The following is a 27,202-nucleotide window of genomic DNA, read 5'->3' on the forward strand; positions in this document are numbered from 1 at the left end:
CAATTCCATGGCCTCCACGCTCTCCTGACCTCAACCCTCTTGACTTTCATTTATGGGGGCATTTGAAAGCTCTTGTCTACACATCCCCGGTACCAAATGTAGAGACTCTTCATGCTGGTATTGTGGACAGCTGTGATACAATACACCATTCTCCAGGGCTGCATCAGCGCATCAGGGATTCCATGTGACGGAGGGTGGATGCATGTATCCTCGCTGACAGAGGACATTTTGAACATTTCCTGTAACAAAGTGTTTGAAGTCATGCTGGTACATTCTGTTGCTGTGTGTTTGCATTCCATGATTAATGTGATTTGAAGAGAAGTAATAAAACGAGCTCTAACATGGAAAGTAAGTGTTTCCGGACACATGTCCACATATTTTCTTTCTTTGTGTGTGAGGAATGTTTCCTGAAAGTTTGGCCATACCATTTTGTAACACCCTGTATAATAACTAAGTAGATAAAAATTCAATAATATGCAAGTTCTGTAAATCTCCTTTAATTGATTCAACTGTGCTTTCTTGGGAAAAATTGCATACTAAACAAAACACTTTTCTACCTCCTTTCACAAAATTTTATTAATTTTATATGACCTAGCTTTTGGGCTGTAATTCCAATTCCAGTACACAAATTATTTTAAAGATGCAATCCAGCAAAGCTAAACATGTCAGCTTCTTCATCCTTCATTTCTCATTGTACACTGTAAAAGTTATCTCTTCTGACTATTTTGACACAGTTGCATTTGTACTGTACAACCAGATGAAATTCATTAAGACAGTATTTACCTAACTAATAAACATACATTGGAGTAGAGCTTTGTGGACAGGAATGGGTATTTCTGTGATTACCTGTTTACGAATGAAGACACCGTAATTCACCTCCTCTAGAAGTTTCATTGTCTAAAAGGGGTGAATAACCAAAATGTGTCTGCTCACTCAATAATTAATGTCAGATAAACACAGTCGTTTGTTTTTTTTTTTATTTATAATATTTATAATTGAGTGTGTCTTTCCCCCTTTGTCAACTGCACTTAGGACTTCTACATTTATTACATATTTGTCGTTCTGGTTTAAGCAGTGTTCAGCATTGGATGAATCTGTCTTCTTTAGTCTCCAGTTTCTATTGTGTACTATTCATGATGGCAGTTGTTTATCTTTTGAACTGAACAGACTTCTTCCTAATGTCTCTGACACATACAAGAATGTGAAGCAACCCTTTGCCTTTAAAATGTTCTTATCCTTTTAGAAATTTTAGTTATGGAAGGTAACTACACAATTTCTTTTTTGGTGTATCTATTTTATTCACTGGGTACAGAAGAGATCTGGCTTGCTTCCTCAGTTTTTATTGGGGATGCAGTGATTATGTTCAGCTGCTCTTCTGGACAACATTCTGTAAACACAATAACTGCAACTCAATATATATACAACCTTTCACAGAAATGCTTGAGAATATGCCGTATACATCAAAAGAGACTAATTCCGAATTTTTTGAAATTCATATCTGTTAACTTGTTTACCAAAGTGATATTAATGCTGTATTTCCCTTCGAAGTTCAGTTTTTCTTCATGATGTCACTGATCCTTGTGGCAATATTGTGCATTGGTGTCTGTATTGAAGATACCATTGATTGGATTGGTACTTCTGGTTTGTAGAGTTTGGATTAGCCATACAGCCAAGGAGATCTACAATTCATTTGAGGAATCTTCTTACAAACATGTTTAGAAAAGATATTTGAGCACTTATTTATTAACTGCTTAGCTTGAATCATATTGCAGACAAGGAACTTAAAACTAAGACTGAAAGCAGTAATGATTGTGACTAAAGGAAATGAAGGAGGAGCTATCATACAGTTAAATAAAGCAGATTATATAAACAAAGTGGAAGAATTTTTCCAGTCAGCAAAGCTACAAAAAGTGCAGAAAGATCCAACAGCTTAATACAATGATCATGCTAAGCAGTTAGTAAATTAGTGCTCCCATGCTTTTTTATAATATGTTGTAAGAGTATTTTTAAATGAATTCTAGAGCTCAACAGCAATATGGCTTATCCAGACTTCATAAAAGGAAGTGCCAATCTGACCACTGGTATCAGCAATAAAGTCACCAGTGCTCAATATGCCATGAGTATTAGCAACACAATGAAGAAAAAAGTGAACTGCAAAGGGAAATATTGGATTAAGAACAGTTAAAATTTAGTAAACAAGTTAACAGAGATGAAGATTTCAGAAAATGCAAAATACATAGCTAAATAAATATATAAATAGCTTGTTCTCAAGCTTGCCATTGAAAAACTGTATAGCTATTTTGTCACAGTTATTGTATTTACATAAAATTAAACCAGAAGAACAGATGAGAATAGTCAATATAACAGAATTTTATTTAAATTGAAATTATTTCTGCTTTTATTACAAATAAATTTAGTCAACATAGCCTATGGAGAAAAGTGACCCGACGCTATATTCGAGTTAAAATGAACAGTCAGCATCACAATAATATTTGTTTATTACCCGGGTTGTGTAAAAGCCATCTTCAGAATTTTTGGCCACTATGGCTGGTGTGGATGGCTCTTCGGTTTTCTTGTGATACCACGATACAATCATGAGAAAACTAAAGAGCTCCCAGTACCAGCCATAGGGGGCCAAAAATTCTGGAGATTGCTTTTACATAAGTCAAGACTGGTTAATAAACAAATATTATTGATATCGTGACTATTCATTTTGACTTAAATATTACAAATTAGCAAATGGTCTGGCAATGGGATTACTTTTAGCCCCCTTACTTACAGATAAGTTCATGGAAAAGTGGTAGACCATGTTTTCTTTTTTTTTAAAAAAAAAAGAGAGTGAACCACTGGCAAAACATATGCTGTACTGGAAAATCCAGATGCAGTCAGAGACAGTGGCCATATGTGTGAGAGTTACATTTGTGTGAGTGTGAGTGAGTGAGTGTGTGTGTGTGTGTGTGTGTGTGTGTGTACTGTCTAATTCACATATGAAAGCTTTTTGGCTGAAAGTTTATTTGTTTAGTAGTCTCTTGCTTTGCCTGTCTGAGACTCAACATTTCCGCTATATGGTGAGTACTAATCTATCCTTTCATAATATTGTCATAGACTATACTGATACAGATATGTTGATGATATTCTTTGTGTGTGGAAGGGTTTCAATAGACAACTCCATAGGTTCTTGGATAATATGAACCAAGGGCATACTAACATAAAAGTCAGTGTACAATTAGTGGGTTTCACTTTTAATTTCCTTGACATCAACTTACAGTTACAAAGTGTAACAATAAATCTAAAATTTACCAGACGGACTCCTTTACTGATATCCTCTCTACACCCAATGGATAACAAACATGCAGCATTCCATCACATGATCGACCATCTCTTTTCTATTCCCATGCCACTGGCTGGAAGACTATGAACAGGAATAATGAAAACAATAGCTGCACCTAATGAATTTAAATCCAACATTATTTATGACATCGCAAACAAAAGAGATAGACCAAAAAAGAAATGGTGCGGTTTCCTTTCATAGCTAAAATTTCTAATAGGATAAACAGCTTCTTAAAACCAAAGGGTTTATCTGTATTTTTCTATGTCTCACAGACATTAGGTAGAAGTTTATTCAGTCCAAAGGATAAACAGCGTGCCATCATTAATAGTTGAGTTTATAACATCATCTACCAAGAGTGTCAGTCCCGCTCAATAGGACAAGCTGGGTGGTCAATCCATGCTAGGCTCAAAATACACCACAGAAATTAGAGAGTAAAGAAGACGGATGCATTGTTTACTGAGCATTGCTTAAATCAGAACCACAAATATCTAATAGATATAGAAATCCTACACATAGTGTGGAAAGTGGGAAAAACTCATTCCATTATAAATATTAGAAATTAAGAAACAATGGTATGTATTCCCCACATTTATTGTTGAATGACGAAACTCAGTTCAATTATTCACCCCTTTTAGATAATGTTACAACTTCCACATATGAGGGGAAGCTTGGTACTTTTGTTCATAAATAGGTAGTCATAGAAATACATATTCCTGTGTTCTCAGCTCTACTCCAATGTATGTCTATTCATAGTTAGAGTAAATACTGTCCTACAGAATGTCATCACATTGTAGAATACAAATGTAACTATGTAAAAATAGTATTAAGCGGTAACTTTTGTAGTGTAAGTTGAGAACTGAAAGTTTAGGAAGGTTTCCATCTTTGAAATCGGTTGTGTACTGGAAACCGGGTTTACAGCCTGAAAGCTGGTTAGTATAAAAATAATAAAGTTTTGTTTAACAATGCATAGAAGTGTTTTGTATACTAAATACAATTTGTAACTCTCTTTCCTTCTTAAGCAGTGAAATGGAAGAAAGCCTGATTGAAAGAATATGGACAAGATAATTGATCTTGAAGACATGGTCAACAAAGATAATGTCAGAATCTGAATTGTATAGGTAATATCTCTTTATCTAAATTACATCAAAGACAGCTATGTGCAACTATTCTTCCTTTCTTTAGTCTTCTGTTAGATTTTACATTTAATCATTTAACTAAGTATACAGTTCGTGCTCATATATTGTAGTTGAAGCTGAACTTAAATTTTCAGTACTGCTTGGTCTTGTTTTTAATTATTTGTCCAGCTGATCTTGATAACAAAGCACTGGATTTAACAGATACTTGGGAAAAAAAATCATTATACTGGGTGTAAAAGGTACTACAACAAACTGGGCATCTGCTTATCATTGTTAGTATTTTTCTGACAATGTTACCGTATTTTATTAATGTCCGTGAGTATACACTATTTCTCTCACACTATATGTAAGCAGAAAGATGATGTATCATCTGTCATGCAGAATATATAAGCTCACAGAACACATAAAACTACAATTCACCTAGATCATATAAGAAAGCTTCTCCAACAGACAAATGCACACACAGACACACATATAAGTCAACAGCTTTTCAAAATTGGCAAGCAACACACCATAAGACATGTCTCAGATGCAGTTATTTATTTGCATCAAAGTTATTTGAGTATGCTCTTTCTTTAATAAAAGGAATAAAATATTACCTTAGGGATGGATAAAGATGCTGTGTAACTGTTGTTTATCTGTGTATCCTTTTCCATTTCTACAGATGATATGTTGACAGATTCAACATGTGCCCTGAGAGGGAAAGGCAGTGTCTGAAACTTTCCACCCATGAATGCCTTTACTTGAACAAGCCACTGATCTCTAGCATCAAATATTATTGCTGTTACATCCTCAATGTAAGGCTCAGAATATATTATTACTTCCACACTTTTCCTGTGAAGCAATGATTAGTTTTAATACTAGCAAATCAATTTTTCTATTCACCAGAAAAGAATTATTTACAATGTGCAGTTTAACAGCTGAAGTGAAGCAGGCCTACTGCAGTCATGAAATCAGAAAAGTTGATACTACATAAGTCATAAACCAGTTTAGTCAAGAAGATAATGTAATTATTGCCAGTATTCCTCAACAGAATAGTTGATCACCGGTTGACAGCATTACATCCATCATAATGAGGTTTTATAAATTACAATAGACTGCAACTTACCAAACAGAGGAGGCACTGAGGACTAAAACGGACACATTCAAAAGAAGTTGTTGGATATTATGAAGTTATTGGATGAAATCTTTAATCAGAAGTAACCACACACACACACACACACACACACACACACATTCATATACACACAACTCACAGGCACATGGCTGCTATCATCTCTGAGCTCTGAGGCTCAACTGCAGTGAGTGGCGATCTCGACTAGATTGCTTAGTGGGGGTACAGAATATACATGAGGCAGGGACAGAAATAACAGGGTAAGGATCGGGATAGTTACTGTAGTGCTGCCTGCCTGTGGAAGTGGACAGTGACACGATGGTTGATTGCCACGTGGAGAATTGGGGGGTTGTGTTGGAGGAAGGGGGAGGGTGGGAAGGAGAGAGGAGAAATCCAGTGAGGAGGAAAGGGCTATGGGCTATGCAGATTCACTGGGGGGAGGGGGGGACAGAATAGTAGGTACTGGGGGGAGGGGGGGGGGGGACAGAATAATAGGTGTTTGTGGTTTGGGCTTTTCTGAATTGCAGATATGGAAACTCTTCCCTGCAAAACATTCATTGTACCATTAACACCCCTGGCTTCAACTTCTGGTGGTCAATGTCCTCCACCTGCCTGTATCCCCAATTACAGCCTGCAGATGTTCTGACGTTGCTCACAGTAGCCCACATTCTGTCCATGCACACTCCCATAGACAACACTGCAGCATCTTTCCCCATCCCTAGCCTATGATCCTCCCGTCCCCCATCCCCCCTCCCTCCCCAACTGATGGGTAGGACACTATCCTAATTCATATTGCTAATAACAAAACTTTAATTTAAAATTTAAAACAGTTGTTAAACTGATATAATAGAACAACAATGAGGGAAAAAACAAAATAAACGTATTAACATACCTAAGTCCACACTGTCAACAGTTTACAGTATAGTGGGGAAGTCATCCAAACAGTAACATTACAATGTTGTTGTTGTTGTTGTTGTCTTCAGTCCTGAGACTGGTTTGATGCAGCTCTCCGTGATACTCTATCCTGTGCAAGCTTCTTCATCTCCAAGTACTTACTGCAACCTACAACCTTCTGAATCTGCTTAGTGTATTCATCTCTTGGTCTCCCTCTACAATTCTTACCCTCCATGCTGCCCTCCAATGCTAAATTTGTGATCCCTTGATGCCTGTTCTACCAACAGGTCCTTTCTTCTTGTCAAGTTGTGCTATAAACTCCTCTTCTCCCCAATTCTATTCAATATGTCCTCATTAGTTATGTGATCTACCCATCTAATCTTCAGCATTCTTCTGTAGCACCACATTTCGAAAGCTTCTATTCTCTTCTTGTCCAAACTAGTTATCATCCATGTTTCACTTCCATACATGGCTACACTCCATACAAATACTTTCAGAAACGACTTCCTGACACTTAAGTCTATGCTCAATGTTAACAAATTTCTCTTCTTCAGAAACGCTTTCCTTGCCATTGCCAGTCTACATTTTATATCCTCTCTACTTCGACCATCATCAGTTATTTTGCTCTCCAAATAGCAAAACTCCTTTACTACTTTAAGTGTCTCATTTCCTAATCTAATTCTCTCAGCATCACCCGACTTAATTCGACTACATTCCATTATCCTCATTTTGCTTTTGTTGATGTTCATCTTATATCCTCCTTTCAAGACATTGTCCATTCCGTTCAACTGCTCTTCCAAGTCCTTTGCTGTCTCTGACAGAATTACAATGTCACTGGTGAACCTCAAAGTTTTTATTTCTTCTCCATGGACTTTGATACCTACTCCGAATTTTTCTTTTGTTTCCTTAACTGCTTGCTCAATATACAGATTGAATAACATCAGGGAGAGGCTACAACCCTGCCTCACTCCCTTCCCAATCGCTGCTTCCCTTTCATGCCCCTCGACTATTATAACTGCCATCTGGTTTCTGTACAAATTGTAAATAGCCTTTTGCTCCCTGTATTTTACCCCTGCCACCTTTAGAATTTGAAAGAGAGTATTCCAGTCGACATTGTCAAAAGCTTTCTCTAAGTCTACAAATGCTAGAAATGTAGGCTTGCCTTTCCTTAATCTATTTTCTAAGATAAGTCATAGGGTCAGTACTGCAATTACAATAGCTGGCTAAATTTGGTTTTGTGACTGATGGGAAGATAATGTGTAGCATAAAATAAATAAAGGCACTGTCAGAATATTTAAAGAAAATTTATCATTAAAAAAACAAAAAACCATTGCAGAGGTTTGCAAAACGAAAACTGCAGAGAGGAAAATGCTGGGATCAAATATCAAATTGACAGGAAGCCATTATGCTATATATTTCAAAGAGCTATTCACAATCAAGAACTAAGGCTGCACTGTTATCTGCTGCACTCTCAGTTCAAAAGAGAACGCACAAGTGATGAGAAGCAAAGATTAGTAGATATTCATGTGTCTGTGAAAAGATACATGCGTGAAGCATACAACAACTACCAGCGTCATACCTTAGCAAAAGATCTGGCAGAGAACCTTAGAAAATTCTGGTCCTACGCAAAATTGCTAAGCGGGTCTAAGGCTTCCATTCAGTCCCTAGTTGACCAGTCTGGTGTGGCAGTTGAAGATAGCAAAAATAAAGCTGAAGTTTTAAAATTTCACAATCACTAAATCGTTCACAGAGGAGAATCATACAAACATACTGTAATTTGACCATCAGATTTACTCCAGTATGGATGACATAGCAATAAGCATCCTGCCATAGAGAAACAACTGAAAGATTTGAAACAAAATAAATCACCATGTCCAGATGGGATCCCAATTCAGTACAAAGAGTGCTCTATGGCATTAGTCCCTTACCTCGCCTGCATTTATAATGAATCTCTTGCCCTGAGCAAAGTTCTAAGTGACTGTAAAATAGTACTGGTGACTCCAGTATATAAGAAGGGCAGAACAATGGACCTGCAAAATTACAGACCAATATCGCCAACTTCAGTTTGCTGCAGAATCCTTGAACATCTTCTCAGTTCAAATATAATAAACTTTCTTGAAACTGAGAAGCTTATGTCCATGAATCAGCATGGTTTTAGAAAGGATCACTGATGTGAAACTCAACTTGCCCTTTTCTCACATGATATACTGCAAACTATGGATGAAGAGCAACAGGCAGTTGTGCTATATTTCTAGATTTCTGGAAGGCAGTTGACACCACGCCCCATTTCAGCTGTTAATGGAGGTACAAACATAGGGAATAAGTTCACAGATATGTGAGCGATTCGAAGATTTCTTACGCAGTAGAACCCAATTGTTGCCCACAATGGCAAGGGTTCATCAGAGACAAGGGTATCATCAGGAGTGCTCCAAGGAAGTGTGACAGGACTACTGTTGTTCTGTATATACATAATTGATTTGACAGACAGGGTGGGCAGCAATCTGCATTTGTTTGCTGATGACACTGTGGTGTATGGTATGGTGTCAAAGTTGATTGACCGTAGGAAGATACAAGATGACTTAGACAACATTTCTACTTTTTGTGATGAATGGCAGCTAGCTCTAAATGTGGAAAAACGTAAGTTGATGCAGATGGAAAGGAAAAACAAACCTGTAATGTTTAGATACAGTATTACTGGGGTCCAGTTTTACAAATCAAGTTGTTTAAATATCTGGGTGTAACGCTGCAAAGAGATATGAAATGTAACAAGCATGCAAAAACAGTGGTATGGAACGTGAATGGTTGACTTCAGTTTATTGTGAGAATTTTAGGAAACAGTGGTTCACCTGTAAAGGAGACTGCATACAGGACCCTGGTGTGACCCATTTTTGAGTACTGCTCAAATGTTTGGGATCCATACCACGTCGGATTGAAGGAAGACAGTGAAGCATTTCAAAGGAGGGATGCTAGATTTGTTACCAGTATGTTTAAACACCACGAAGTGTAATGGAGATGCTTTGAGAACTCAAATGGGAATTCCTGGAGTCAAGGCAACATTCATTTTGAGAAATGCTATTGAGAAAATTTATAGAAACAGCATTTGAAGCTGACTGCTGATCAATTCTACTACTGCCAACACACACTGCATTTAAGGACCAACATACACTGTGCCTAAGGACAGAGAAGATTAGATATGAAGATGGAGGCATGTAGATGGTCATTTGTCTCTCGTTCTATTTGCAAGTGGAACAGGAAAAGAAACAGTAGTGGTACAAGGTACCGTCCGCCATGCTCCATATGGTGGCTTGTGGAGTATGTATGTAGATGTAGATTATAAAATTCCTCTATGTGTCATACTGACAGCAAACAGCAAGCACTCTGCACCAGAATAAAGAAACACCATGAATTAACCAAACACTATCAGAAACATGATTAAACAAACAAAAAAAGAAAACAGTATGTATAATAAAATTCAGTTCCCTGGACACTGCAGTTAAAGTCTACGGAACTCACTAAATTCTCTTTTACAGTGTCAGAAAACAAAGTTACTAAAAATGAACAATTAAATATAGTTGAATTTGTGGTATCATTAATTGATACCATCTCACAGGCAACAGAATTGCAAGTTTCTGTTAGACACTGCTAGCGGTCATGTGGAATCTGGCAGGCTGATTGTTACTTTTCCAAAACTTATTTTTGAGATGCTTACTTGCAAATCCCTTTGGATGCACATTCACAAGATTTCTTTATCATTAACACTCATTTGGGCCTCTTAAAATTTCTGGGATTGCTGTTCAGCAGTGCATCCACATCCACCATACTTCAGCACTTTCTGTAGCAGCTGACTACAAAAGTTCCTTTTAGCTCAAATTATTTAGATGGCACAGTCATATCAGCTCACGCTTCTGAAGAACACATTAGCAACTTTAAACTCTACTTAAAGTGTTGTCTGCATCTGGTCTCAAATGTAACAGAGAAAAATGTGTGTTTTTTCAGACTGAATTTGAGTACTTATGGCATGTCATTAATAGCTGGGGTGTTCACCCATTGCAGTCACACTTGCTTGCTATCCATGACCTTCCACCTCCACACAATGTGCAGGAATTGTCTGTGTTAGGGAAACTCTTGTATTCACCTGATTTATCCCTAACACAACTTAAATCATGGATCCCTTGCATCGCTTGTTCCTTTTATTTGTTCACAAGAGTGTCAGTTTGCTTCCCAGAAGTTGAAAGATGCTTTGCTTAGTGACTGATATCTTGTTCCTTTTCATCTAGCCAAATGTGTGGCCTTATCTGTGGATGCTTCCTGTTGTGGCATTTTGAAGTTTTGTCACATAAATACGATTCTGTTGACAGACCAACTGCCTTTGCTTCAAAGTTGTTGAACAGAGCCCAGTGTAATTATTCACACATTGAAAAAGAGACTCTTGCCATTGTGTGTGGTGTCACTAAGTTTCACCAGTATCTTTTTGGCACAAAATACCAATACAAGATTGTGTACCAGCCCACTTCTAAGCATGCCAATGCAGATACTGTTTTTTGCCTCTTTTTTGACCCAGATTCAACATTCAGTGACTCCTCTGCTTACTGTTGCTACACTGATGCAAAAGACACAGATGCTTTGCATAGCTTTCCACTTAATCACTGGAAAATTACCCAGGCCACAGCCATGTATCCTGATTTGCAGATTATGTTGCACTACATCCACACTGGTTGGCCACATTCAGCCAGACAGATTCTTAGCTCAGTGGTTCACCGATACTTTTCCCGTTGGCACACACCTGCAGTTCATCAAGGTGTCATTTTGCTTCACACTACTAATGACCAGTCACATGTTGTGGTTCCCCAAGCTGTCCACCCTGACATGCTTTGTTCGCTACTCTAAGATCACTGGCTCATTGTTCGCACCAAGCTGTCATGTGACACTGTTGCACTTGAAACAATCTGGATGCACAAATCAAACAGTTGACTTCTCAGTGCCAAGCCTGTGCTGAACATCGGTCAGCTCTTCTCAGCAGTTCTTTGAATGGCTCAAACATGAAGCACCTTGGCAATGTTTGCACTTGGAATTCATGGGTCCTTTCTGGAATATAGTCCACAGCTCGTGGTCTTGTGGTAGCATTCTTGTTTCCTGCGCACAGGGTCCCGGGTTCGATTCCTGGTGGGGTCAGGGATTTTCTCTGCCTCAAGATGACTGGGTGTTGTGTGTCCATCATCATTTCATCATCATTGACTCTCAAGTCACCAAAGTGGCGTCAGCTAAAAAGGACTTGCACTTTTGGTGGCCGAACACCCCGCATGGAGGCTCCTGGCCAACAGTGCCGTACGATGATTTCATTTCACTGGAATATACATTGACTCAAAGTCGTTGATGCTTTTAGCAAATTCCCCTTTGTTGTTCTAACGCATTCTGCTACAGCTCATTCCACAATCCAGGTGCTGTCGTCAATCTTTTGCACTGAGGGATTTCCAGAAATGATTGTGACTGACAACAGATCTCAATCTGCTGCTGCCAAGTTTGAACAGTTCTGCATCACCTCCAGCATCAACCACATCATGAGTGTGACATTCCACCTGCAGTTTAACAGTGAAGCTGAATGCTTTGTATGAACATTTAAGCAACAGATGCCTCCCACACAGAGGATCATGCTTTGTTGCTATTCTTTTCTTCCTACTGCTCTCAGCCATGTGACGGACCATCACTGATGGAGCTGTTACATAAGCTGGTGCCACTGCATCTTGCTTCAGTTGCTGCACCCACCACATTGGGCAATGTTCCCTCTGCTCAGACAGGCAAAGTATCAAACTAATGAACAGGTCTTTTACAAATTGTATGGCACACAGAGGTGCTGGGAGCAAAGTGCCATTGTATGCCTTCTCGGATGAACTCTTTTTACAGCAGGGACCAAGAGAATTGCTGAGACGCCACCAAATCAAATTCATCTGTGTGAATTGGATGATCCTATTGCAGGCTTTGTGCCTCTAGTGCCTGCCTAGACTCAGTGGCGCCATCAGTGCCAGTCCCGGAGCCAACGGAAGCCGATGCGCTTTCACAGTCATCGCCGTCTCAATAGCTACCATTGTCTTGGAATGGGCCCCTCTTCCTGGCAGCTGTTCTACATGCCACCTAGGGACCCTCTGCAGTCATCAAGATGCTTCCATCTTTGTTTGCTGCTCTGCATTTGGATATGGGTGTGCACCCTCTACCTGGTTTCTCAGTTGGTGTTTCCAGGCAGGCTCAGGACAGGAGCTTGGCAGCTACCTTAGTTTCGGTCCTCATCTCCTCATTGTCACCTGCATCCAGCCATCCCCCCATCACTAATCCCCACTACACAACAACAGTGAAGAGGTTTAAGGGGGAGGGATGTGGTATCATGTATCAATATCACCATATGGGCATCAGACAGTTGGTAATGGAATTGCAAGTTTCCAACCAAACACTGATAGCAGTCACGTGGGATCTGGTGGGCCCAATGGTACATGCCTACTGAGCTACACCTGCAACAGCTCTTGACTGTATGCACACGCTGCTGCCACAATATAGGATGGCCAGTGGCAGCCACTCATCCCCTCTCATGCTTGGAGCCTCTTCGCTATATGATTCTGTGCAGATGCTTCCTAGTCACAGCTCTGACACTATCATTCATGCTGTAGTGCCAGAAGCCTCTTTCTTGTTGACACCGAGAACTGGACTCTAGTTCTTGCTGCATTGTTTGTAATGAGTCTTTGTATGCTTTGAGAAATATAAGTTTAATAAATCCCCTGTTTGTTGTTTAACTTGTTCACTGATCATTTCTGCTCCTGTCCAGCTTTCCTATGATGACAGTTGCTGCATCACTCCACAGCCCACCTCTCCTTACCACTGTGTAGGAAGTTTTACACAACAGAATTCATCTTGATCAGATAGATATTGTAGGTGTTGAAAAGGGACAACATTTCAATTAAACCACCACTAAAGAGATTACAAAATGATTAACAAAGTACGCCAAGTATCAAAATTTACTAGCTTTATGTGATTGCCTTTTCAATGTCTTGTAGTCAATGAATAAAGGTGTATTTCCTAAAACAGTAACTTATGCAATAATGACACCAACAAGAGTGTAAATTACAAAATAATGGGCATTCAATATGTAATGAAACACATTTTTTTCTTGTCCAGTTTTGGTTGAAAGAATGCAGAATTTGTCATGGGACATCATGGAATATTCCAACTTCAGCCCACATAGCTTCATGAAGTTCCGATAGGTGGCGACGCAATACGTAACTTCCAAAATGTTGTCTGTAATGGATGTGCATTCCAAGCACATAGCCGTCATCGAGTTTCTTCTGGCAAAAAGCCAGAGCATCACAGATATTCATATGTGCTTTCAGAATGTCCACAAACACCTTACAGTGAACAAATGTATGGTGAGTCATTGGGCAAAGCATCTGTCATCATTGCAACAAGGTTGTGTAAACGGCTCTGATCTCCTGCATGCTGGAAGGCTGCACACAGCTGTGACTTCTACAACGTTGGAACATGTAGACACTCTCATCTGAGGTGACAGATAGGTCACATTCAAACACCTCACTGCACAACTGGACATTTCTGTTGGTAGTCCTGACACATTTGTCCACCAGTTGGGGTACTCAAAACTGTTTCCACTGGGTTCCTTGCTGCCTTACAGAACATAAAGAGCAATGAAAGACCATCATTGTGGAATTTTGTGCACATTACAAAGTTGATCAAGACAATTTTTTGTTAAAAATTTTCAAAGGTGACAAAAAAATACAAAAAGACAAATGAATTTCTTCTCCATGAAAATGAAAGACCTCACACAAGCCTGTGCATCCGTTAGTAGCTCATCTTCAGGCTGCTACCTTGGGTTTTAGTGGTGGCAGAGAACCTGGAGCATCACATGGGACACCTCAGGAGTTGCTTGTTTTGCTCTTGGGTTATGCTGCCGAGGCAGCTCATAGCATACCCAACATGGTGAATCCACCCTCAATGCATAGTGAGTGGAGGGTGATAATGCACTCGCATTGCTTGAGGCTGAGGGCCAATGTGAAAACTGAGAAAATTCTGGTCCTATGCAAAACTACTAAGAGGGTCTAAGATTTCCGTTCAGCCCCTTGTTGACCAGCCTTGTGTGGCAGTTGAAGATAGAAAACAAAACACAAAGTTTTAAATTTCACATTCAAGAAATTTTTCACACAGGAGAATCATACAAATATACTGTCATTTGACCATCAGACAGATTCCCTTAATAGAAGACATAGTAAGAACATCCCTGTCATAGAGAAACAATTGAAAGATTTGAGAGAAAATTAATCACCGGGCCTGGATGGAAACCCAATTCAGTTTTACAAAGAGTACTCTGTGGCATTGTCACCTTACTAAGCCTGCATTTATCATGATCTATCACTCTGAGCAAAGTGCCAAGCAACTAGAAAAAAGTGCTGGTGACTCCAGTATATAAGAAGGCTAGAACAATGGACCCACAAAACTACAGACCAATAACCCTAACTTTGGTTTTCTGCAGAATCCTTGAACATATTCTCAATTTGAATATAATAAATTTTTCTGAGACTGAGAAGCTTATGACCATGAATCAGCATGGTTTTAGAAAGCATTGCTTGTGCAAAACTTAGCTTTCCTATAACATTACTTTTTTTTATACATATATATATGAAAGGTGTGCAACTTTGATTCCATCATTTTTTCTCCAGCACTTGAAGCTTTAATGAAACAAATTGGTTACACATGTGTCATTCAAAGTACTTTCCATTGCTGGCCACTACTTTCTCCCATCGTTCGGGCACTGTATGAATCCCGCATTGAAAAAATTATTCATCTTTTGAAGCAATCCACGAATCGATCCAATTTGTGACTTCATGAGATCGGAAGTGTTGGTCAGCCAGGCCATGTGCCATTGATCTAAACAGGTGATAGTCAGAAGGAGAAATGTCTGCAGAATACAGCAGGTGGGGTAGGACTTCCCATTTTAAAGTTTCCGAGTACATTATGACCTCTTTTGCAACTTAAGGTCGAGCACTGTCGTGTTGCAAAATCACTTTATCGTACCTCTTGCTGTATTGCAGCCGTTTGTCTTTTAATTCTGTGCTCAAATGCATTAACTGCATTCAATAACGAGCATCTGTGATTGTTTCACTTGGTTTTAACACCTTATTGTACACTATGCCAAGCTGGTCCCACCAAATGCAGAGCAAGATCTTGGAGCCATGAATATTCGGTCTGGCCGTTGACGTGGAAGCATGGCCAGGATATCCCCAAAATTTTTTGCATTTAGGGTTATTGTAATGAACCCATTTTTCATCCCCGGTCACAATGTGATGCAGAAATCCCTTCTGTTTTTGCCTCTGAAGCAACTGTTCACAAACACACAAACGCCATTCAATGTCACTTGGTTTCAGCTCACATGGGACCCAAGTTCCTTCTTTCTGAATCTTGCCCATAGCCTTGAGATGTTTTGAAATGTCTTGCTGTGTCACTCAAACTAATCATGCCAATTCTTCTTGAGTTTGATGCAAGTCTTCACTCAGCAATGTCTCCAATTCTCCATCTTCAGAAACATTCTCCCTTCCGCCACTATGCCGGTCTACAAAGTTAAAATCACTGTTCTTGAAGTGTTGAAACCACACACAACACATTCTTTCACTAATAGCATCCTTACCATATGTACTTGAGAGCATTCAATGAGACTCAGCCACTGTTTTCTTCATACTGAAACAAAACAGTAAACCTCTCGAAAATGATTAGAATTAGGCTCATAAACTGACATTTTCCATCAAGAACAACTTCATGATGCAGACACAAATCGACTAATGTTTGAATGAGGTTATGTTGACTGAGGTCCAAGCTAACTGCCTGACATCTGCGATCTGTTTCTTTCGACCGCTACTTACTGTTGTTGCCACCTATTGGCAAATGGCGGGAGCAAAGTTGTACACCTTGTAGAAGTAGCCAATACCAGGATTAATGCAGAATCTGGTACAGGTGAACATTCTCGGCTGCTTAACTGAATGAACATTATATGAATTTGTATACGATGTGTTATGTTTAGGGCTAAAATACGTAAAAAGAAATTAATTTGTTAGTACTCTGTACATACAGTTAAAATTGTTCTTTTTTAAAAAATATTTGAAATTAAGGAATTTCTGGCACATTTAAAATTCATATTATTAATTGTACAATCTAACACTAATCATTAAATTTATTTCTGGATTCATTTACAAAATAATGATATGTTTTAGTTAAAATTCTTATTTGGTCAAGAAAGTTTGTAAACTCTTTTGCTTTGCAAACTCTTTGGAACATTGTGAGTACCGCAGAACATTAGGAGTAGTAGGCATGCCTCTGATGAAAATGCACGTGTATTTCTAACTTTGTTAACAACAGTGCGAATTAGTATACTGAAATGGAGATTGTGAAGTCATTACGATTTAGAAGAATGGGATAAAATAAAATTATAGCAACAGATAATTCTTCATCAGTTATTTAATCATAAAAAACCCACAACATTAAATCAAAATTTCAGCAAGAAGAATGTACCCCTAGACACAATAAGTGGAGCCAACCACAAGAAGAGGAGAAAATGAAGATAAGTAAAAAGTTTTTCTTATGCCTATGGAAGCTTTCAAAACTTTTATAGACAGAGAATTTTAATATTGATGTGTGGGACGGATTCAGGCAGATTCCATATTTCTAAATTTCCAGAAGCCATTTGACAAGGTGGTCAAGGTGCTCCATTACAGGCTGTTAATGAAGGTATGAGCACATGGAATAAGTTCACAGATATGTGAGTGGCTTGATGACTTCTTAAGTAATAGAACCTAGTATGTTATCCTCAATGGCAGGTGTTCACCAGAGACAAGGGTATCATTAGGAGTACTTCAGGTAAGTGTGACAGGACTGCTGTTGTTCTCTATAGACATAAATGATTTGCTGGATGGGCTGGGCAGCAAACTGCAGTTGTTTGCTGATGATGCTATGGTGTTTGGTAAGACATTGAAGTTTAGTGACTGTAGGAAGATACAAGAGGGCTTAGACAAAATTTCTACTTGGTGTGATGAATGGCACCTAGCTCTAAATGTAGGAAAATCTAAGTTCATGCAGATGAGTAGGAAGAACAAGCCTATAATGTTCAGATACAGCATCAGCAGTGTACTACTTAACACAGTCTTGTCATTTAAATATCTGGGCATAATGTTGTAAAGCAATATGAAATGAAACGAGCGTGTGAGGACTGTGGTAGCGAAGGTAAATGGTCAGCTCCGGCTTATTGGGAGAGTTTTGCGAAAGTATAGTTGATCTGTTAAGAAGACCACATATAGGATGTTGGTATGATCTATTCCTGAATACTGTTCGAGTGTTTGGGATCTGTACCAGGTCAGATTGAAGGAGCAATTCACAGGTGAGCTGTTAGATTTGTTACTGGTAGGTTCAATCGAGATTTAAGGGTTACAGAGATGCTTCAGAAACTCAAATGGGAATTCCTGGAGGGACAACATTGTTCTTTTTGAAGAACACTACTGAGAAAGTTTAGAGAATCGGCATTTGAAGCTGACTACCGAATGACTCTACTGCTGCCAACATACATTTCACGTAAGGACCACAAAGGTAAGATATGAGAAATTAGGGCTGATATGGAGGCATATAGACAGTTATTTTTCCCTCACTCTATTTGAGAGCGGAACGGGAAAGGAAATGACCAGTAGTCGTACGGGGTACTCTCCACCAAGCACCATAAGGTGGTTTGCGGAGTATTTGTGTAGACGTAGATGTGGAAAACTTCATTGGACTGTTCTTCTTCATCCACCCTACAGCCTAAATATTGCACCTTCCAACTCCCATCTGTCTGCCCCAATGAAGGGTGCACTCCAAAGAATGCAGTACATGAATACTGTGAAGGTTATTGATGCAGCAAGACAATGGCTCCTACATCGACCAGTAGATTTGTACCACATAGCCATACATGCTGCCCCAGAAAGGTGGCTTTAGGCCATTACACTGAATTGAGATTATGTTAAAAAATAGGATTTTGTATCCAAAAGAGTGGGGAATAATGTGGTGCATTAGACTTCTGAATAAAACCAACTTGCTTACATTACTTATTATATGTCCCTTGTACATACTCATTTTACACCATTCAGTCTATTTGAAAATGTTTTGAAAATGTGGTTCACAACCAATAATTGGCAGTCAGATCAACAGACAGCCCATAAAGAACTCATAATGGATGTATATAAAATAAGGCATCTCTCATGCACAATATTAGATCTACTTCAGCTCTTGCCACATGCAAATGATAACCTACAACATGATGTAATAACAGTCTGTACTACACTAACACTTGTGGAAATGAAAATAAACTCAAGTTGGCTCAAAAATCAGTGTGATAATCTTCAGTGTGGTTCATAGTATGAGAGCTCAGAATCATCAACTGAATGAAAAAGTAATAAATCCACTCTGGCTCTCACTCTCAAATAAACCTAAATTGTGAGCAGTTACTAAAAGTGGGTAGAAACAAACACTGTTAATAGCAACATACATACCGGGAATACAGAAATATTTATTACTCAGTCAGAAACACCACTTAATATTGTATTTTCTCAAAGAGACACTATAATTGCATATGGGGGACTTCAATACAAATCTTATGAACGAATGTAGACTGAAAGATCAGTTTTTAAACTTCTTATGTAACCTCAATGTACACTGATGGGAAAAAAAACTGCAGCACCAAGGAGGAGTTAAGCGACACAAAAGTTGGAAGATGTGTTTCTACGTCTGAAAGATTATGTCTATCAAAAGTCCATGCCAGTTGCAAAAGAGTGATGCTACTAGTACCACTATGAGGATAGAAATCAGGGTTGCTTTAAATACATGCTGTAACAGTCATGGGCATTAGTTATCTTTGAGATTGGATGTGGTGACTTGATGTTAGTCAAGAATAACAAGATACCATTATCAACACCTCACCAAGTTTGAACAAGTTCATGTAATAGGGCTACAAGAAGCTGGACGTTCCTTCTGCAATATTGCAGAAAGACTTGGAGGAATGTAGCCACTGTATATTACTGCTCACAGCAGTGGTCATGAGAATGTACAGTAGCAAGAACACTGGGCTTCAGACCACAACATGGCACTACCGAGAGCAAAGACCCTAATTTTCGGTGTATGGCTCTGGCACATTATAATGCATCTGCAGCAGCACTTTGATTGGCGGTTGGCACCAATGTGATGTGACAAAGTGTTACCAATCAGTTACTTCAAGGACTGCTCTGAGCCAAACACCCTGTAGCATGCATTTTATTGACACCAAACAAATGCCATTTGCAACTTGAGTGGTGTCAAGTGAAAGTTCACTGGAGGGCAAGGTGGAGGTCTGTTGTGTTTCCTGACGAAAGCTGTTTTTGACTCACTGGCAGTGGTGGCTGTATGTTGGTTAGAGGAGGCAAACTGAGAGCCTGCAGCCAACCTGTCTGCATGCTAGACACACTGGACCTACACCTAGAGTTATGCTCTGCAGTGCCATTTCATGTGACATCAGGAGCATTCTCATAGTTATTACACACACCATGACTGCAAATTTGTATGTCAGTCTGGTGATTTGACCTGTTATGCTGCCATTTATGAAGAGCATTCCAGAGGGTATTTATCGATAGGTTAATGCTCACTGACATACCTCTGCTGTAACCCAACATGCTCTACAGAGTGTTGACATGTCACCTTGGCATGTTCGATCACCAAATCTGTCTCCAATGAAGCATATATTGGACATCATTGGATGACAACTCCAGCATCATCCACAGAGAGCATTAATCATCCCTGTATTGACCAACCAAATGTAACAGGCATGGAACTACATTCCGCAGACTGACATCCAGCAGCTGTAAAACACAATGCATGCACATTTGCATACTTGCATTCAACATCCTGTCAGCTACACCTTTTACTAATGCACCAGAATTTCACATTTGTAGAGGCTTATCTCTCACTTACATTAATCTTGCAATGGTAATCACATAAATATTTTACCTAGACAAATGTATTCCCAAAATTTCATCACTCCACATTAATTATTTTTTGGTATTGTGACTTTTTCTGTTAGTTTCTTTCCCCATATATATAAATCTACAAGAATAACAAGTAACACAAACAGTTTTATAGATAATGTATTTCCAAATGTACGGCCTACAGAAGTAGAAATAAGAAATAGTGATTTAGTTAATATAAAAATGAAAATAATCAATTTTTGACAATATAATGTAAGTATATGGATAAGAAAAGCTACTCACCTAAAAGTGAGCTGAATTAATCATATCTTTTTAATGAATAAGAACAGGCATGTTGCCTAGACCATGAAGTGCAGAAGGAGTTTTAAATAGCACGTCATTGTAATAATATCAACAGTTTCAGGATGAGTGATGTTAAGGTGGGCAGAGGTAGAGGCGGTTGTGGGGCAGGGGCTAGCAGAAATTGAGGCTAGCAGTGTTGTGAGGGTGAAGGATGTGTTGAAGGACAATCCTATACTTCTGCAGGTCTAAATCCTCACTAACCCCTTCCCCACACTCATCACCACTCTTGCCCTATGACCTTAACCCTAACATAAGCCATTTTGCATTCACACCCTCCTCTCCACAGTTTCCCCCTACCTTTTTCTATCTCCCCCTCCCATTTCACACCTCTACATCATTGTGCACTGCACACAACTCTGCTTCCTGCAGAAGAAATGAGCTCACTGGAGCCACATTCCTATCCATGGGCATGGTGTCTGTCCATCCCAGTCACCAACCACCCTTCTCCAACCATCTATCCCACTCTCTGCCTCCTTTCTCCCTTCATCCTCTCCACCTGACACAACTCCTCATCCTAGTCAAGCTGCAGAGCCAGTACAGTGTAGTATGGTGGGTCAACACATCCATTCAAGTGTACATGTACTCTGTAGCCCTGAAGAGGGATTCATCCAAAAGCTAATGACATTCTCAGTCTTGTTTAAGTGGTCATCAATGACTCAGGACCTCAACTATACAGTGAGTTGTTACCTTTACTTCTGTCATTATTCATATTCCACTAAGGGATTATCATATTTGTTTTAGATTTTTGTTCGGATATGTACTGGTGGGAAAAAAAATCACATCACAAAGAAGGAGTTCTGTGACATAAACAAAAGCTGGTATGGGTATTCCTATATCTGAAAGATGATGTCCATTCAAATTTTGCACCAGCCACATAAGAGTGGCACTGGTAGTGCCATTATGAGGATCCAAATCAGGTTTGCTTTAAATACGCATTGTACTGGTCATAAGCATTAGTTACCTTTGACATTGGACATGATGAGCTGATGTTAGTCAAGAATGCCTTTAAAGTGACAAAGACGCCATCATCAACACTTCACTGAGTTTGAACAAAGTCTCATAACAAGACTATGAGAAGCAGGATGTTACTTCTGTGATACTACAGAAAGGCTTGGCTGGAATGTAGCCATTGTACATGGTTGCTGGCAGCAGTGATCACAAGAATGTATGGCTACAAGAAGACTGAGCTCCAGGTGGCTACATGGAACTACTGAGAGGGAACACCAATGCGTACTGCATATGGTTCTGGTGCATCATACTGTATCTGCAGCACTATTTTGAGCAGCAGTTGGTACCACAGTGACACAATGAACTTTTACAAATTGGTTACTTCAAGGACAATTCCAAGCCCTGTAACATGCATTTCACTGACTCCAATCCACCACTGTTTGTGATTTCAGTGGTGTCAAGTGAGAGGGCAACATGGAGATCTGTTATGTTTTCTGATGAAATCTGCTTCTGCCTTGGCACTAGTGATGGCCATTTGTTGATTAGAATGAGGTCAATTGAGGGCCTGCAACCAACCTATCTGCATGCTAGACACACTGAACCTACACCTGAAGTTATGGCCAGGGATGCAGTTTCATATAACAACAGGTTACTCCACATACACTGACTGCAAAATTGTATGTCAGTCTTGTGATTAGACCTGTTGTGCTGCCATTCACGGACAGCATTCCAGGGGGTGTTTTCCAACAGAATACTGCTCACCACATACCACTGTCGTAACTCAACACGCTCTACAGAGCATCGAAGTGTTGCCTTGGCCTGCTCAATCATCAGATCTGTCTCCATTGAAGCACATATGGGACATCATTGGATGACAACTCCAGCATCATCCACATTTACATGCTTGCATTCAGCATTTTGGCAGTTACACCAGTTATTAATGCATAGTGCTCCTCAGTATCAATGTAATTAATTTCAACAAATACTGTTTCAGGGAAGCTGTAGCTTTATTTGCAAAATGCTGAATAAATTCCATACAAGGAGCAAAGTTTTTTTTAAAAAAACAAAGAACACAAATATAGCAAACAACAAACAACAGTCTCTATTTTCTTTCACAGAATAAACAATAATGTGCACTGTGTGCTGAATCTGGTGATGACGATTCCCACACAGCCCCTCTGTGGTTTATTGGAGTTCCAGGGACGTTAGGATACTTGTATGATATGCATCTGCCAGCTTTAGAACATCTTAAAGGTATCTGAATCTCCTCCTCCAAGGCTGCCTGATTCGTTGATGCTGCTGTTCCAGCAGTACAGGGCTGTCTCTACATGTCGTTGCTGTCCTGCCTCTCCCTCAGGCAACAGCATGCAGCCAAGTTTCACTCGGTGTATTGAGCCGATTTGCTGTTTCCATGAAACTCTATCTTTGTCATGTGGCTGTCTCTTGCTAATACCTTGTTGCCCCAGGAATGGTCATAATGCATCTGTTAATAATCACACATGGGAACAGTGTCCCCTTTGTGTACAAACTGGGTGCACTCTCCATGCTGAGAACACAGTGCTGGACCTAGTTTGGAAATGTGTTCTCACACTTGCTGCAGAACACAGGGCATGTGTCTCGCTGTTACTTCCAATGGTGCAGCAAAAAATTCTGCTGGCACTTGTAGGGCTTCCCTATAAACCAACTCTGCTGTGGAAGCTCCTAAATCTCTTTTGCAAGTGGTCCGTAATCCCAACAGTACCACTGGTAAGGTTGAAGTCCAGCTCTCAGTATGGTACATCAAGGCAACCTTCAAGGTCCTGTGCCAACAGTCAAACGTGTAATTACTTTCAGGGTGGTAGGCTGTCATGTAGTGGTGCCGGGATCCACACAACTTTGCCAGCTCTAAAAGTAAGGTTGATTCAAATTGGGAGCACTGACATGTGGTCACATGTAGGAGGCAACCTAAACGAGCAATCCAAGTCACCAAAAACACTCATGCCACTGTCTCAGCCAACGGCACTGCTTCCATCCATCATGTGAACCAATCTACAGGAGTAAACAAATAACAGTACCCTTTTGAGGGAAGCCCGCCTGGTTAGCTGTGCGGTCTAATGCACTGCTTTCTGAGTGGGGAGGTGTGCCGGTCCCCGGCACGAATCCACCCAGTGGATTAGTGTCAAGGTCTGGTGTGGCAGCCAGTCTGTGGATGGTTTTTAAGGCAGTTTTCCATCTACCTCAGTGAATGCAGGCTGGTTCCCCTTAATCCGCCTTAGTTACACTACGTCAGTGATTGCTACGCAAACAGTCTCCATGTACGCGTACACCATAATTACTCTACCAAGCAAACATTGGGGCTACACTCATCTGGTGTGAGGCATTCCCGGGGGGTATGCTGTGGGCCGAACCACACTATAACTCTCGGTTCGGTGTGGGGCAGCGGTGGGGTGAATGGACTGCTGTAGCCTGTTGTGGGGTTGTGTACCACTGATGGCTATGGCAGGGACAAAGCCTCTCCATCATTTCTAGGTCCCCAGTTCAGTACAACACCATACCCTCCTGAGGGTGGAAACAATCCAACAATGTCTAGGTGTATTTGTGCAAACTGCTCTGTAGATGGTGGAAATTCTCCTACTGGTTTGTGCACATGTCACCTGACCTTGCATTTTTGGCAGACCATGCATGTTTTTGCCCACCTATGGCAATCTTTGTTAATGCTTGGGCACAAAAAATGGTCCATCAGCAATTTTACAGCACTGTTTGCACTGGGGTGCACCAGTCCATGGATGCTAGCACCTTCAGCAACTTTTAAAAAACAATAGGTCGAGGTTTGTTGCGTGACATGTCAAACAAGATGGTAGCCTTCGTCCCTGCCAGCCTCACTTGATGGACGTTCAGTCCTAGTAGTGACGTCCTGCTGATAATCTTGTCGCTGGAGATCTGTGGCCTGGAAGGGTGCCAAATATTCATAATCGATTGTCTGCAAGGTGGTACTGTTCCTTGACCAGAAATCTGCCACAACATTTTCTGCTCCCTTAATATGATGCAGATCTGTTGTGAACTGTCCAATGAACTCTAGTTGTTTGGCTTCTTGTGAAGAGCAGTCAGCATTAGATTTGTTGAATGAAAACATATTAGATTTGTGGTCCATATAAACAGTGAATGCTCTGGCCTCAATGCAGGGACAATAATACTGTACAGCTTTGTACACTCCCAGAAGTTCTCTGTTGTATGCACTCCATTTGACTTGCACTGCTGTGAGTCACTATGAAAAGAAACCCAGAGGCTGCCAGAGGTTTTCTGCAAACTGATGGAGGGATGCTCCTACTGCCTGTTGACTTGTGTTGACTACTATAGCCAGTGGTGCATGCAGTACTGGGTGTGACAAGAGAACCACTTTCTTCAGATCTGCTTTCACTTGGTGGAATGCCTTTTGCATGTCTGGGGTCCACTTTATGGGCCACGTGCCAGTTATGTTTTTTCCTGCCAGTGGCACTGTCAATGGTGCCTGAACCTCAGCTACCCATGGCAAGTGTTGACGGTATAAATTTACTGTCCCTAAAAATCTTATATGTTCTTGGTAATCGGGTGGTTGAAGTTTTTCTTCAATAACGGCTATTTTATCCATCAGGGGATATATTCCATTTGCCGAACATGTGACCCAAAATGTCACTTGCTCCAGTCAGAAGGTGCGTTTCTCCTAATTGATAACTATTCCACATTGCTTAATTCTTTCAAAAATGGACCTGAGGTGCTTTTCATGTAACTCTTTTGTCTCTGAGCATACCAGAATATGTCTGTGCCATGTTCTTACGGCTCAAAGGCATCCAGATGTACTCAAAGAAACTGAAAGGTATTGTGATTGCCATCTTTGGTATATTCGCCTCTGTGAATGGTATCTGATGGTATGCCTTTCTACAGTCATTCATTCTAAACACTGTAGATCCTGTGAGGACATTAGTTTCTGAGTAATGGCCTGGAGCTGTGTGGGTGTTTAACTTATGATAGTCATCACTAGGTCTCCGAGTACCATCCTCTTTTTTTTTACTGACTGTAACAGCAATGCCCATGAGCTATCAGAATTACGTAGCACACCCGCTTTTAACAAACCCTCGAATTCGGCCTTTGTTGTTATAAAGCGATCTGGGGCTAACCCTCTTGATCATTGTGATATTGGCTGACCAGGCGTGCACTGTTGTTAAGTGACCTTGTTGGCTGAAGTTCCCTTGTGCTGCCATTTTCGCCCTGTGCCACCTTTTTGTGCATGGAGGCTGTGGTGTGACATGTGTCTTTTCCAAGTGCACCTATCAATACTTCATCATCTCTTTTAATCTTGCTGATCTTTATCTCAGTTCTTGTATTACATAGGAAGTTGGTGCCTAATATGGCCTCTGACAACTCTACTAGCACAAAGTTCCAACAGCAACTCTGTCTAAATCCTAAATCCACCTCCATTTTGTAGGTGCCATAAGTCATTATCATTGATGCATTTGCAGTTGTGAGATGCACCTGTGACATTGTGGTGCTAGTCTGATAATCCTGGTATGGCAGTGCACTGACATCTGACCTTGAGTCAGTCAGATAGTAATGACAGAACATATAACCTCTCTGAAGTAGTAGATAACGTTGACAAATTACTCACCATCCTGAGTCCCTCATCATGCTCACGTCCCTGATGAATGCACTTCTGTTGGTTCTTGTGGCCTGCCACACCTATTCCTGGCAGCTGTCACTGTTTGGATATGCACATGATCTTGTACATCTTGTTGCCTTGTCACTGTACTGCCAGTGGTACCAACACATCTTCTCCTTACAGCTACCACTGTTAGTCCCATTGTTATCTTTCCTTTGACCAGGCGAGCTCTTCCTGTACTGTAACAACTGTGACACTTCTCATTGTAACACAGCTGTCTCGCCAGATCCCCCTGCTGGCTCTCCTGTATCGCTGCGGTCTCTTGTTGCTCACAGCCTTCCACATCCAGGGTCATACATGCTGTATGCATATTGTCCATTGTCATCTGGGCATCTGTGCCAGTCAAACGTGCTGCAGTGTCATGTCTGGTAAGTCTTCTTCTCTGATGCTGCTCAGCAGATGTTGCCAATAGTTGGAGGAGGTCCTGTCAGCCATCAGTTCATTCTTCAACACCTGTTGTATGTGTTGTTCAAGTGGTTTAGAGTTCTGTCAATCAATAACATCTTTAAAAATGTATACTGCCATTCTGTCATGGGCCAAAATATGACGTCTGCAACTATAGTTGCAGCTTTAGTGTCTAAGGCATTCACAGCCCACCACAGACCTCATGTGTGCATCAGTTATTTCATTTTGCTCAAATGCCAGTTCAAGCATCACAAACCAATGTTCTGGTTTTTTTGGCAGGAGCTGCATCATTGATACTTTCATCTGTGGCTTGGTTGCATTGCACATCTGCCGCTAACT

The 27,202-nt window shown here is 40.3% G+C and overlaps 1 protein-coding gene across 2 annotated transcripts in view; it reads right to left on the bottom strand.

Annotated features, from left to right (window-relative positions):
* LOC124612951 (beta-mannosidase) overlaps nt 1-27,202 on the bottom strand; it is a 420,275-nt gene that overhangs the window by 107,532 nt on the left and 285,541 nt on the right. For both annotated transcript variants that reach the window (XM_047141471.1, XM_047141479.1), the window contains exon 6: nt 5,067-5,301. In XM_047141471.1, coding sequence (XP_046997427.1) covers nt 5,067-5,301 — 235 coding nt within the window. The remainder of the gene's footprint in view (nt 1-5,066; nt 5,302-27,202) is intronic.

The sequence above is a fragment of the Schistocerca americana genome, chromosome 1, assembly GCF_021461395.2.
Source record: "Schistocerca americana isolate TAMUIC-IGC-003095 chromosome 1, iqSchAmer2.1, whole genome shotgun sequence".
NCBI lineage: Eukaryota > Metazoa > Arthropoda > Insecta > Orthoptera > Acrididae > Schistocerca > Schistocerca americana.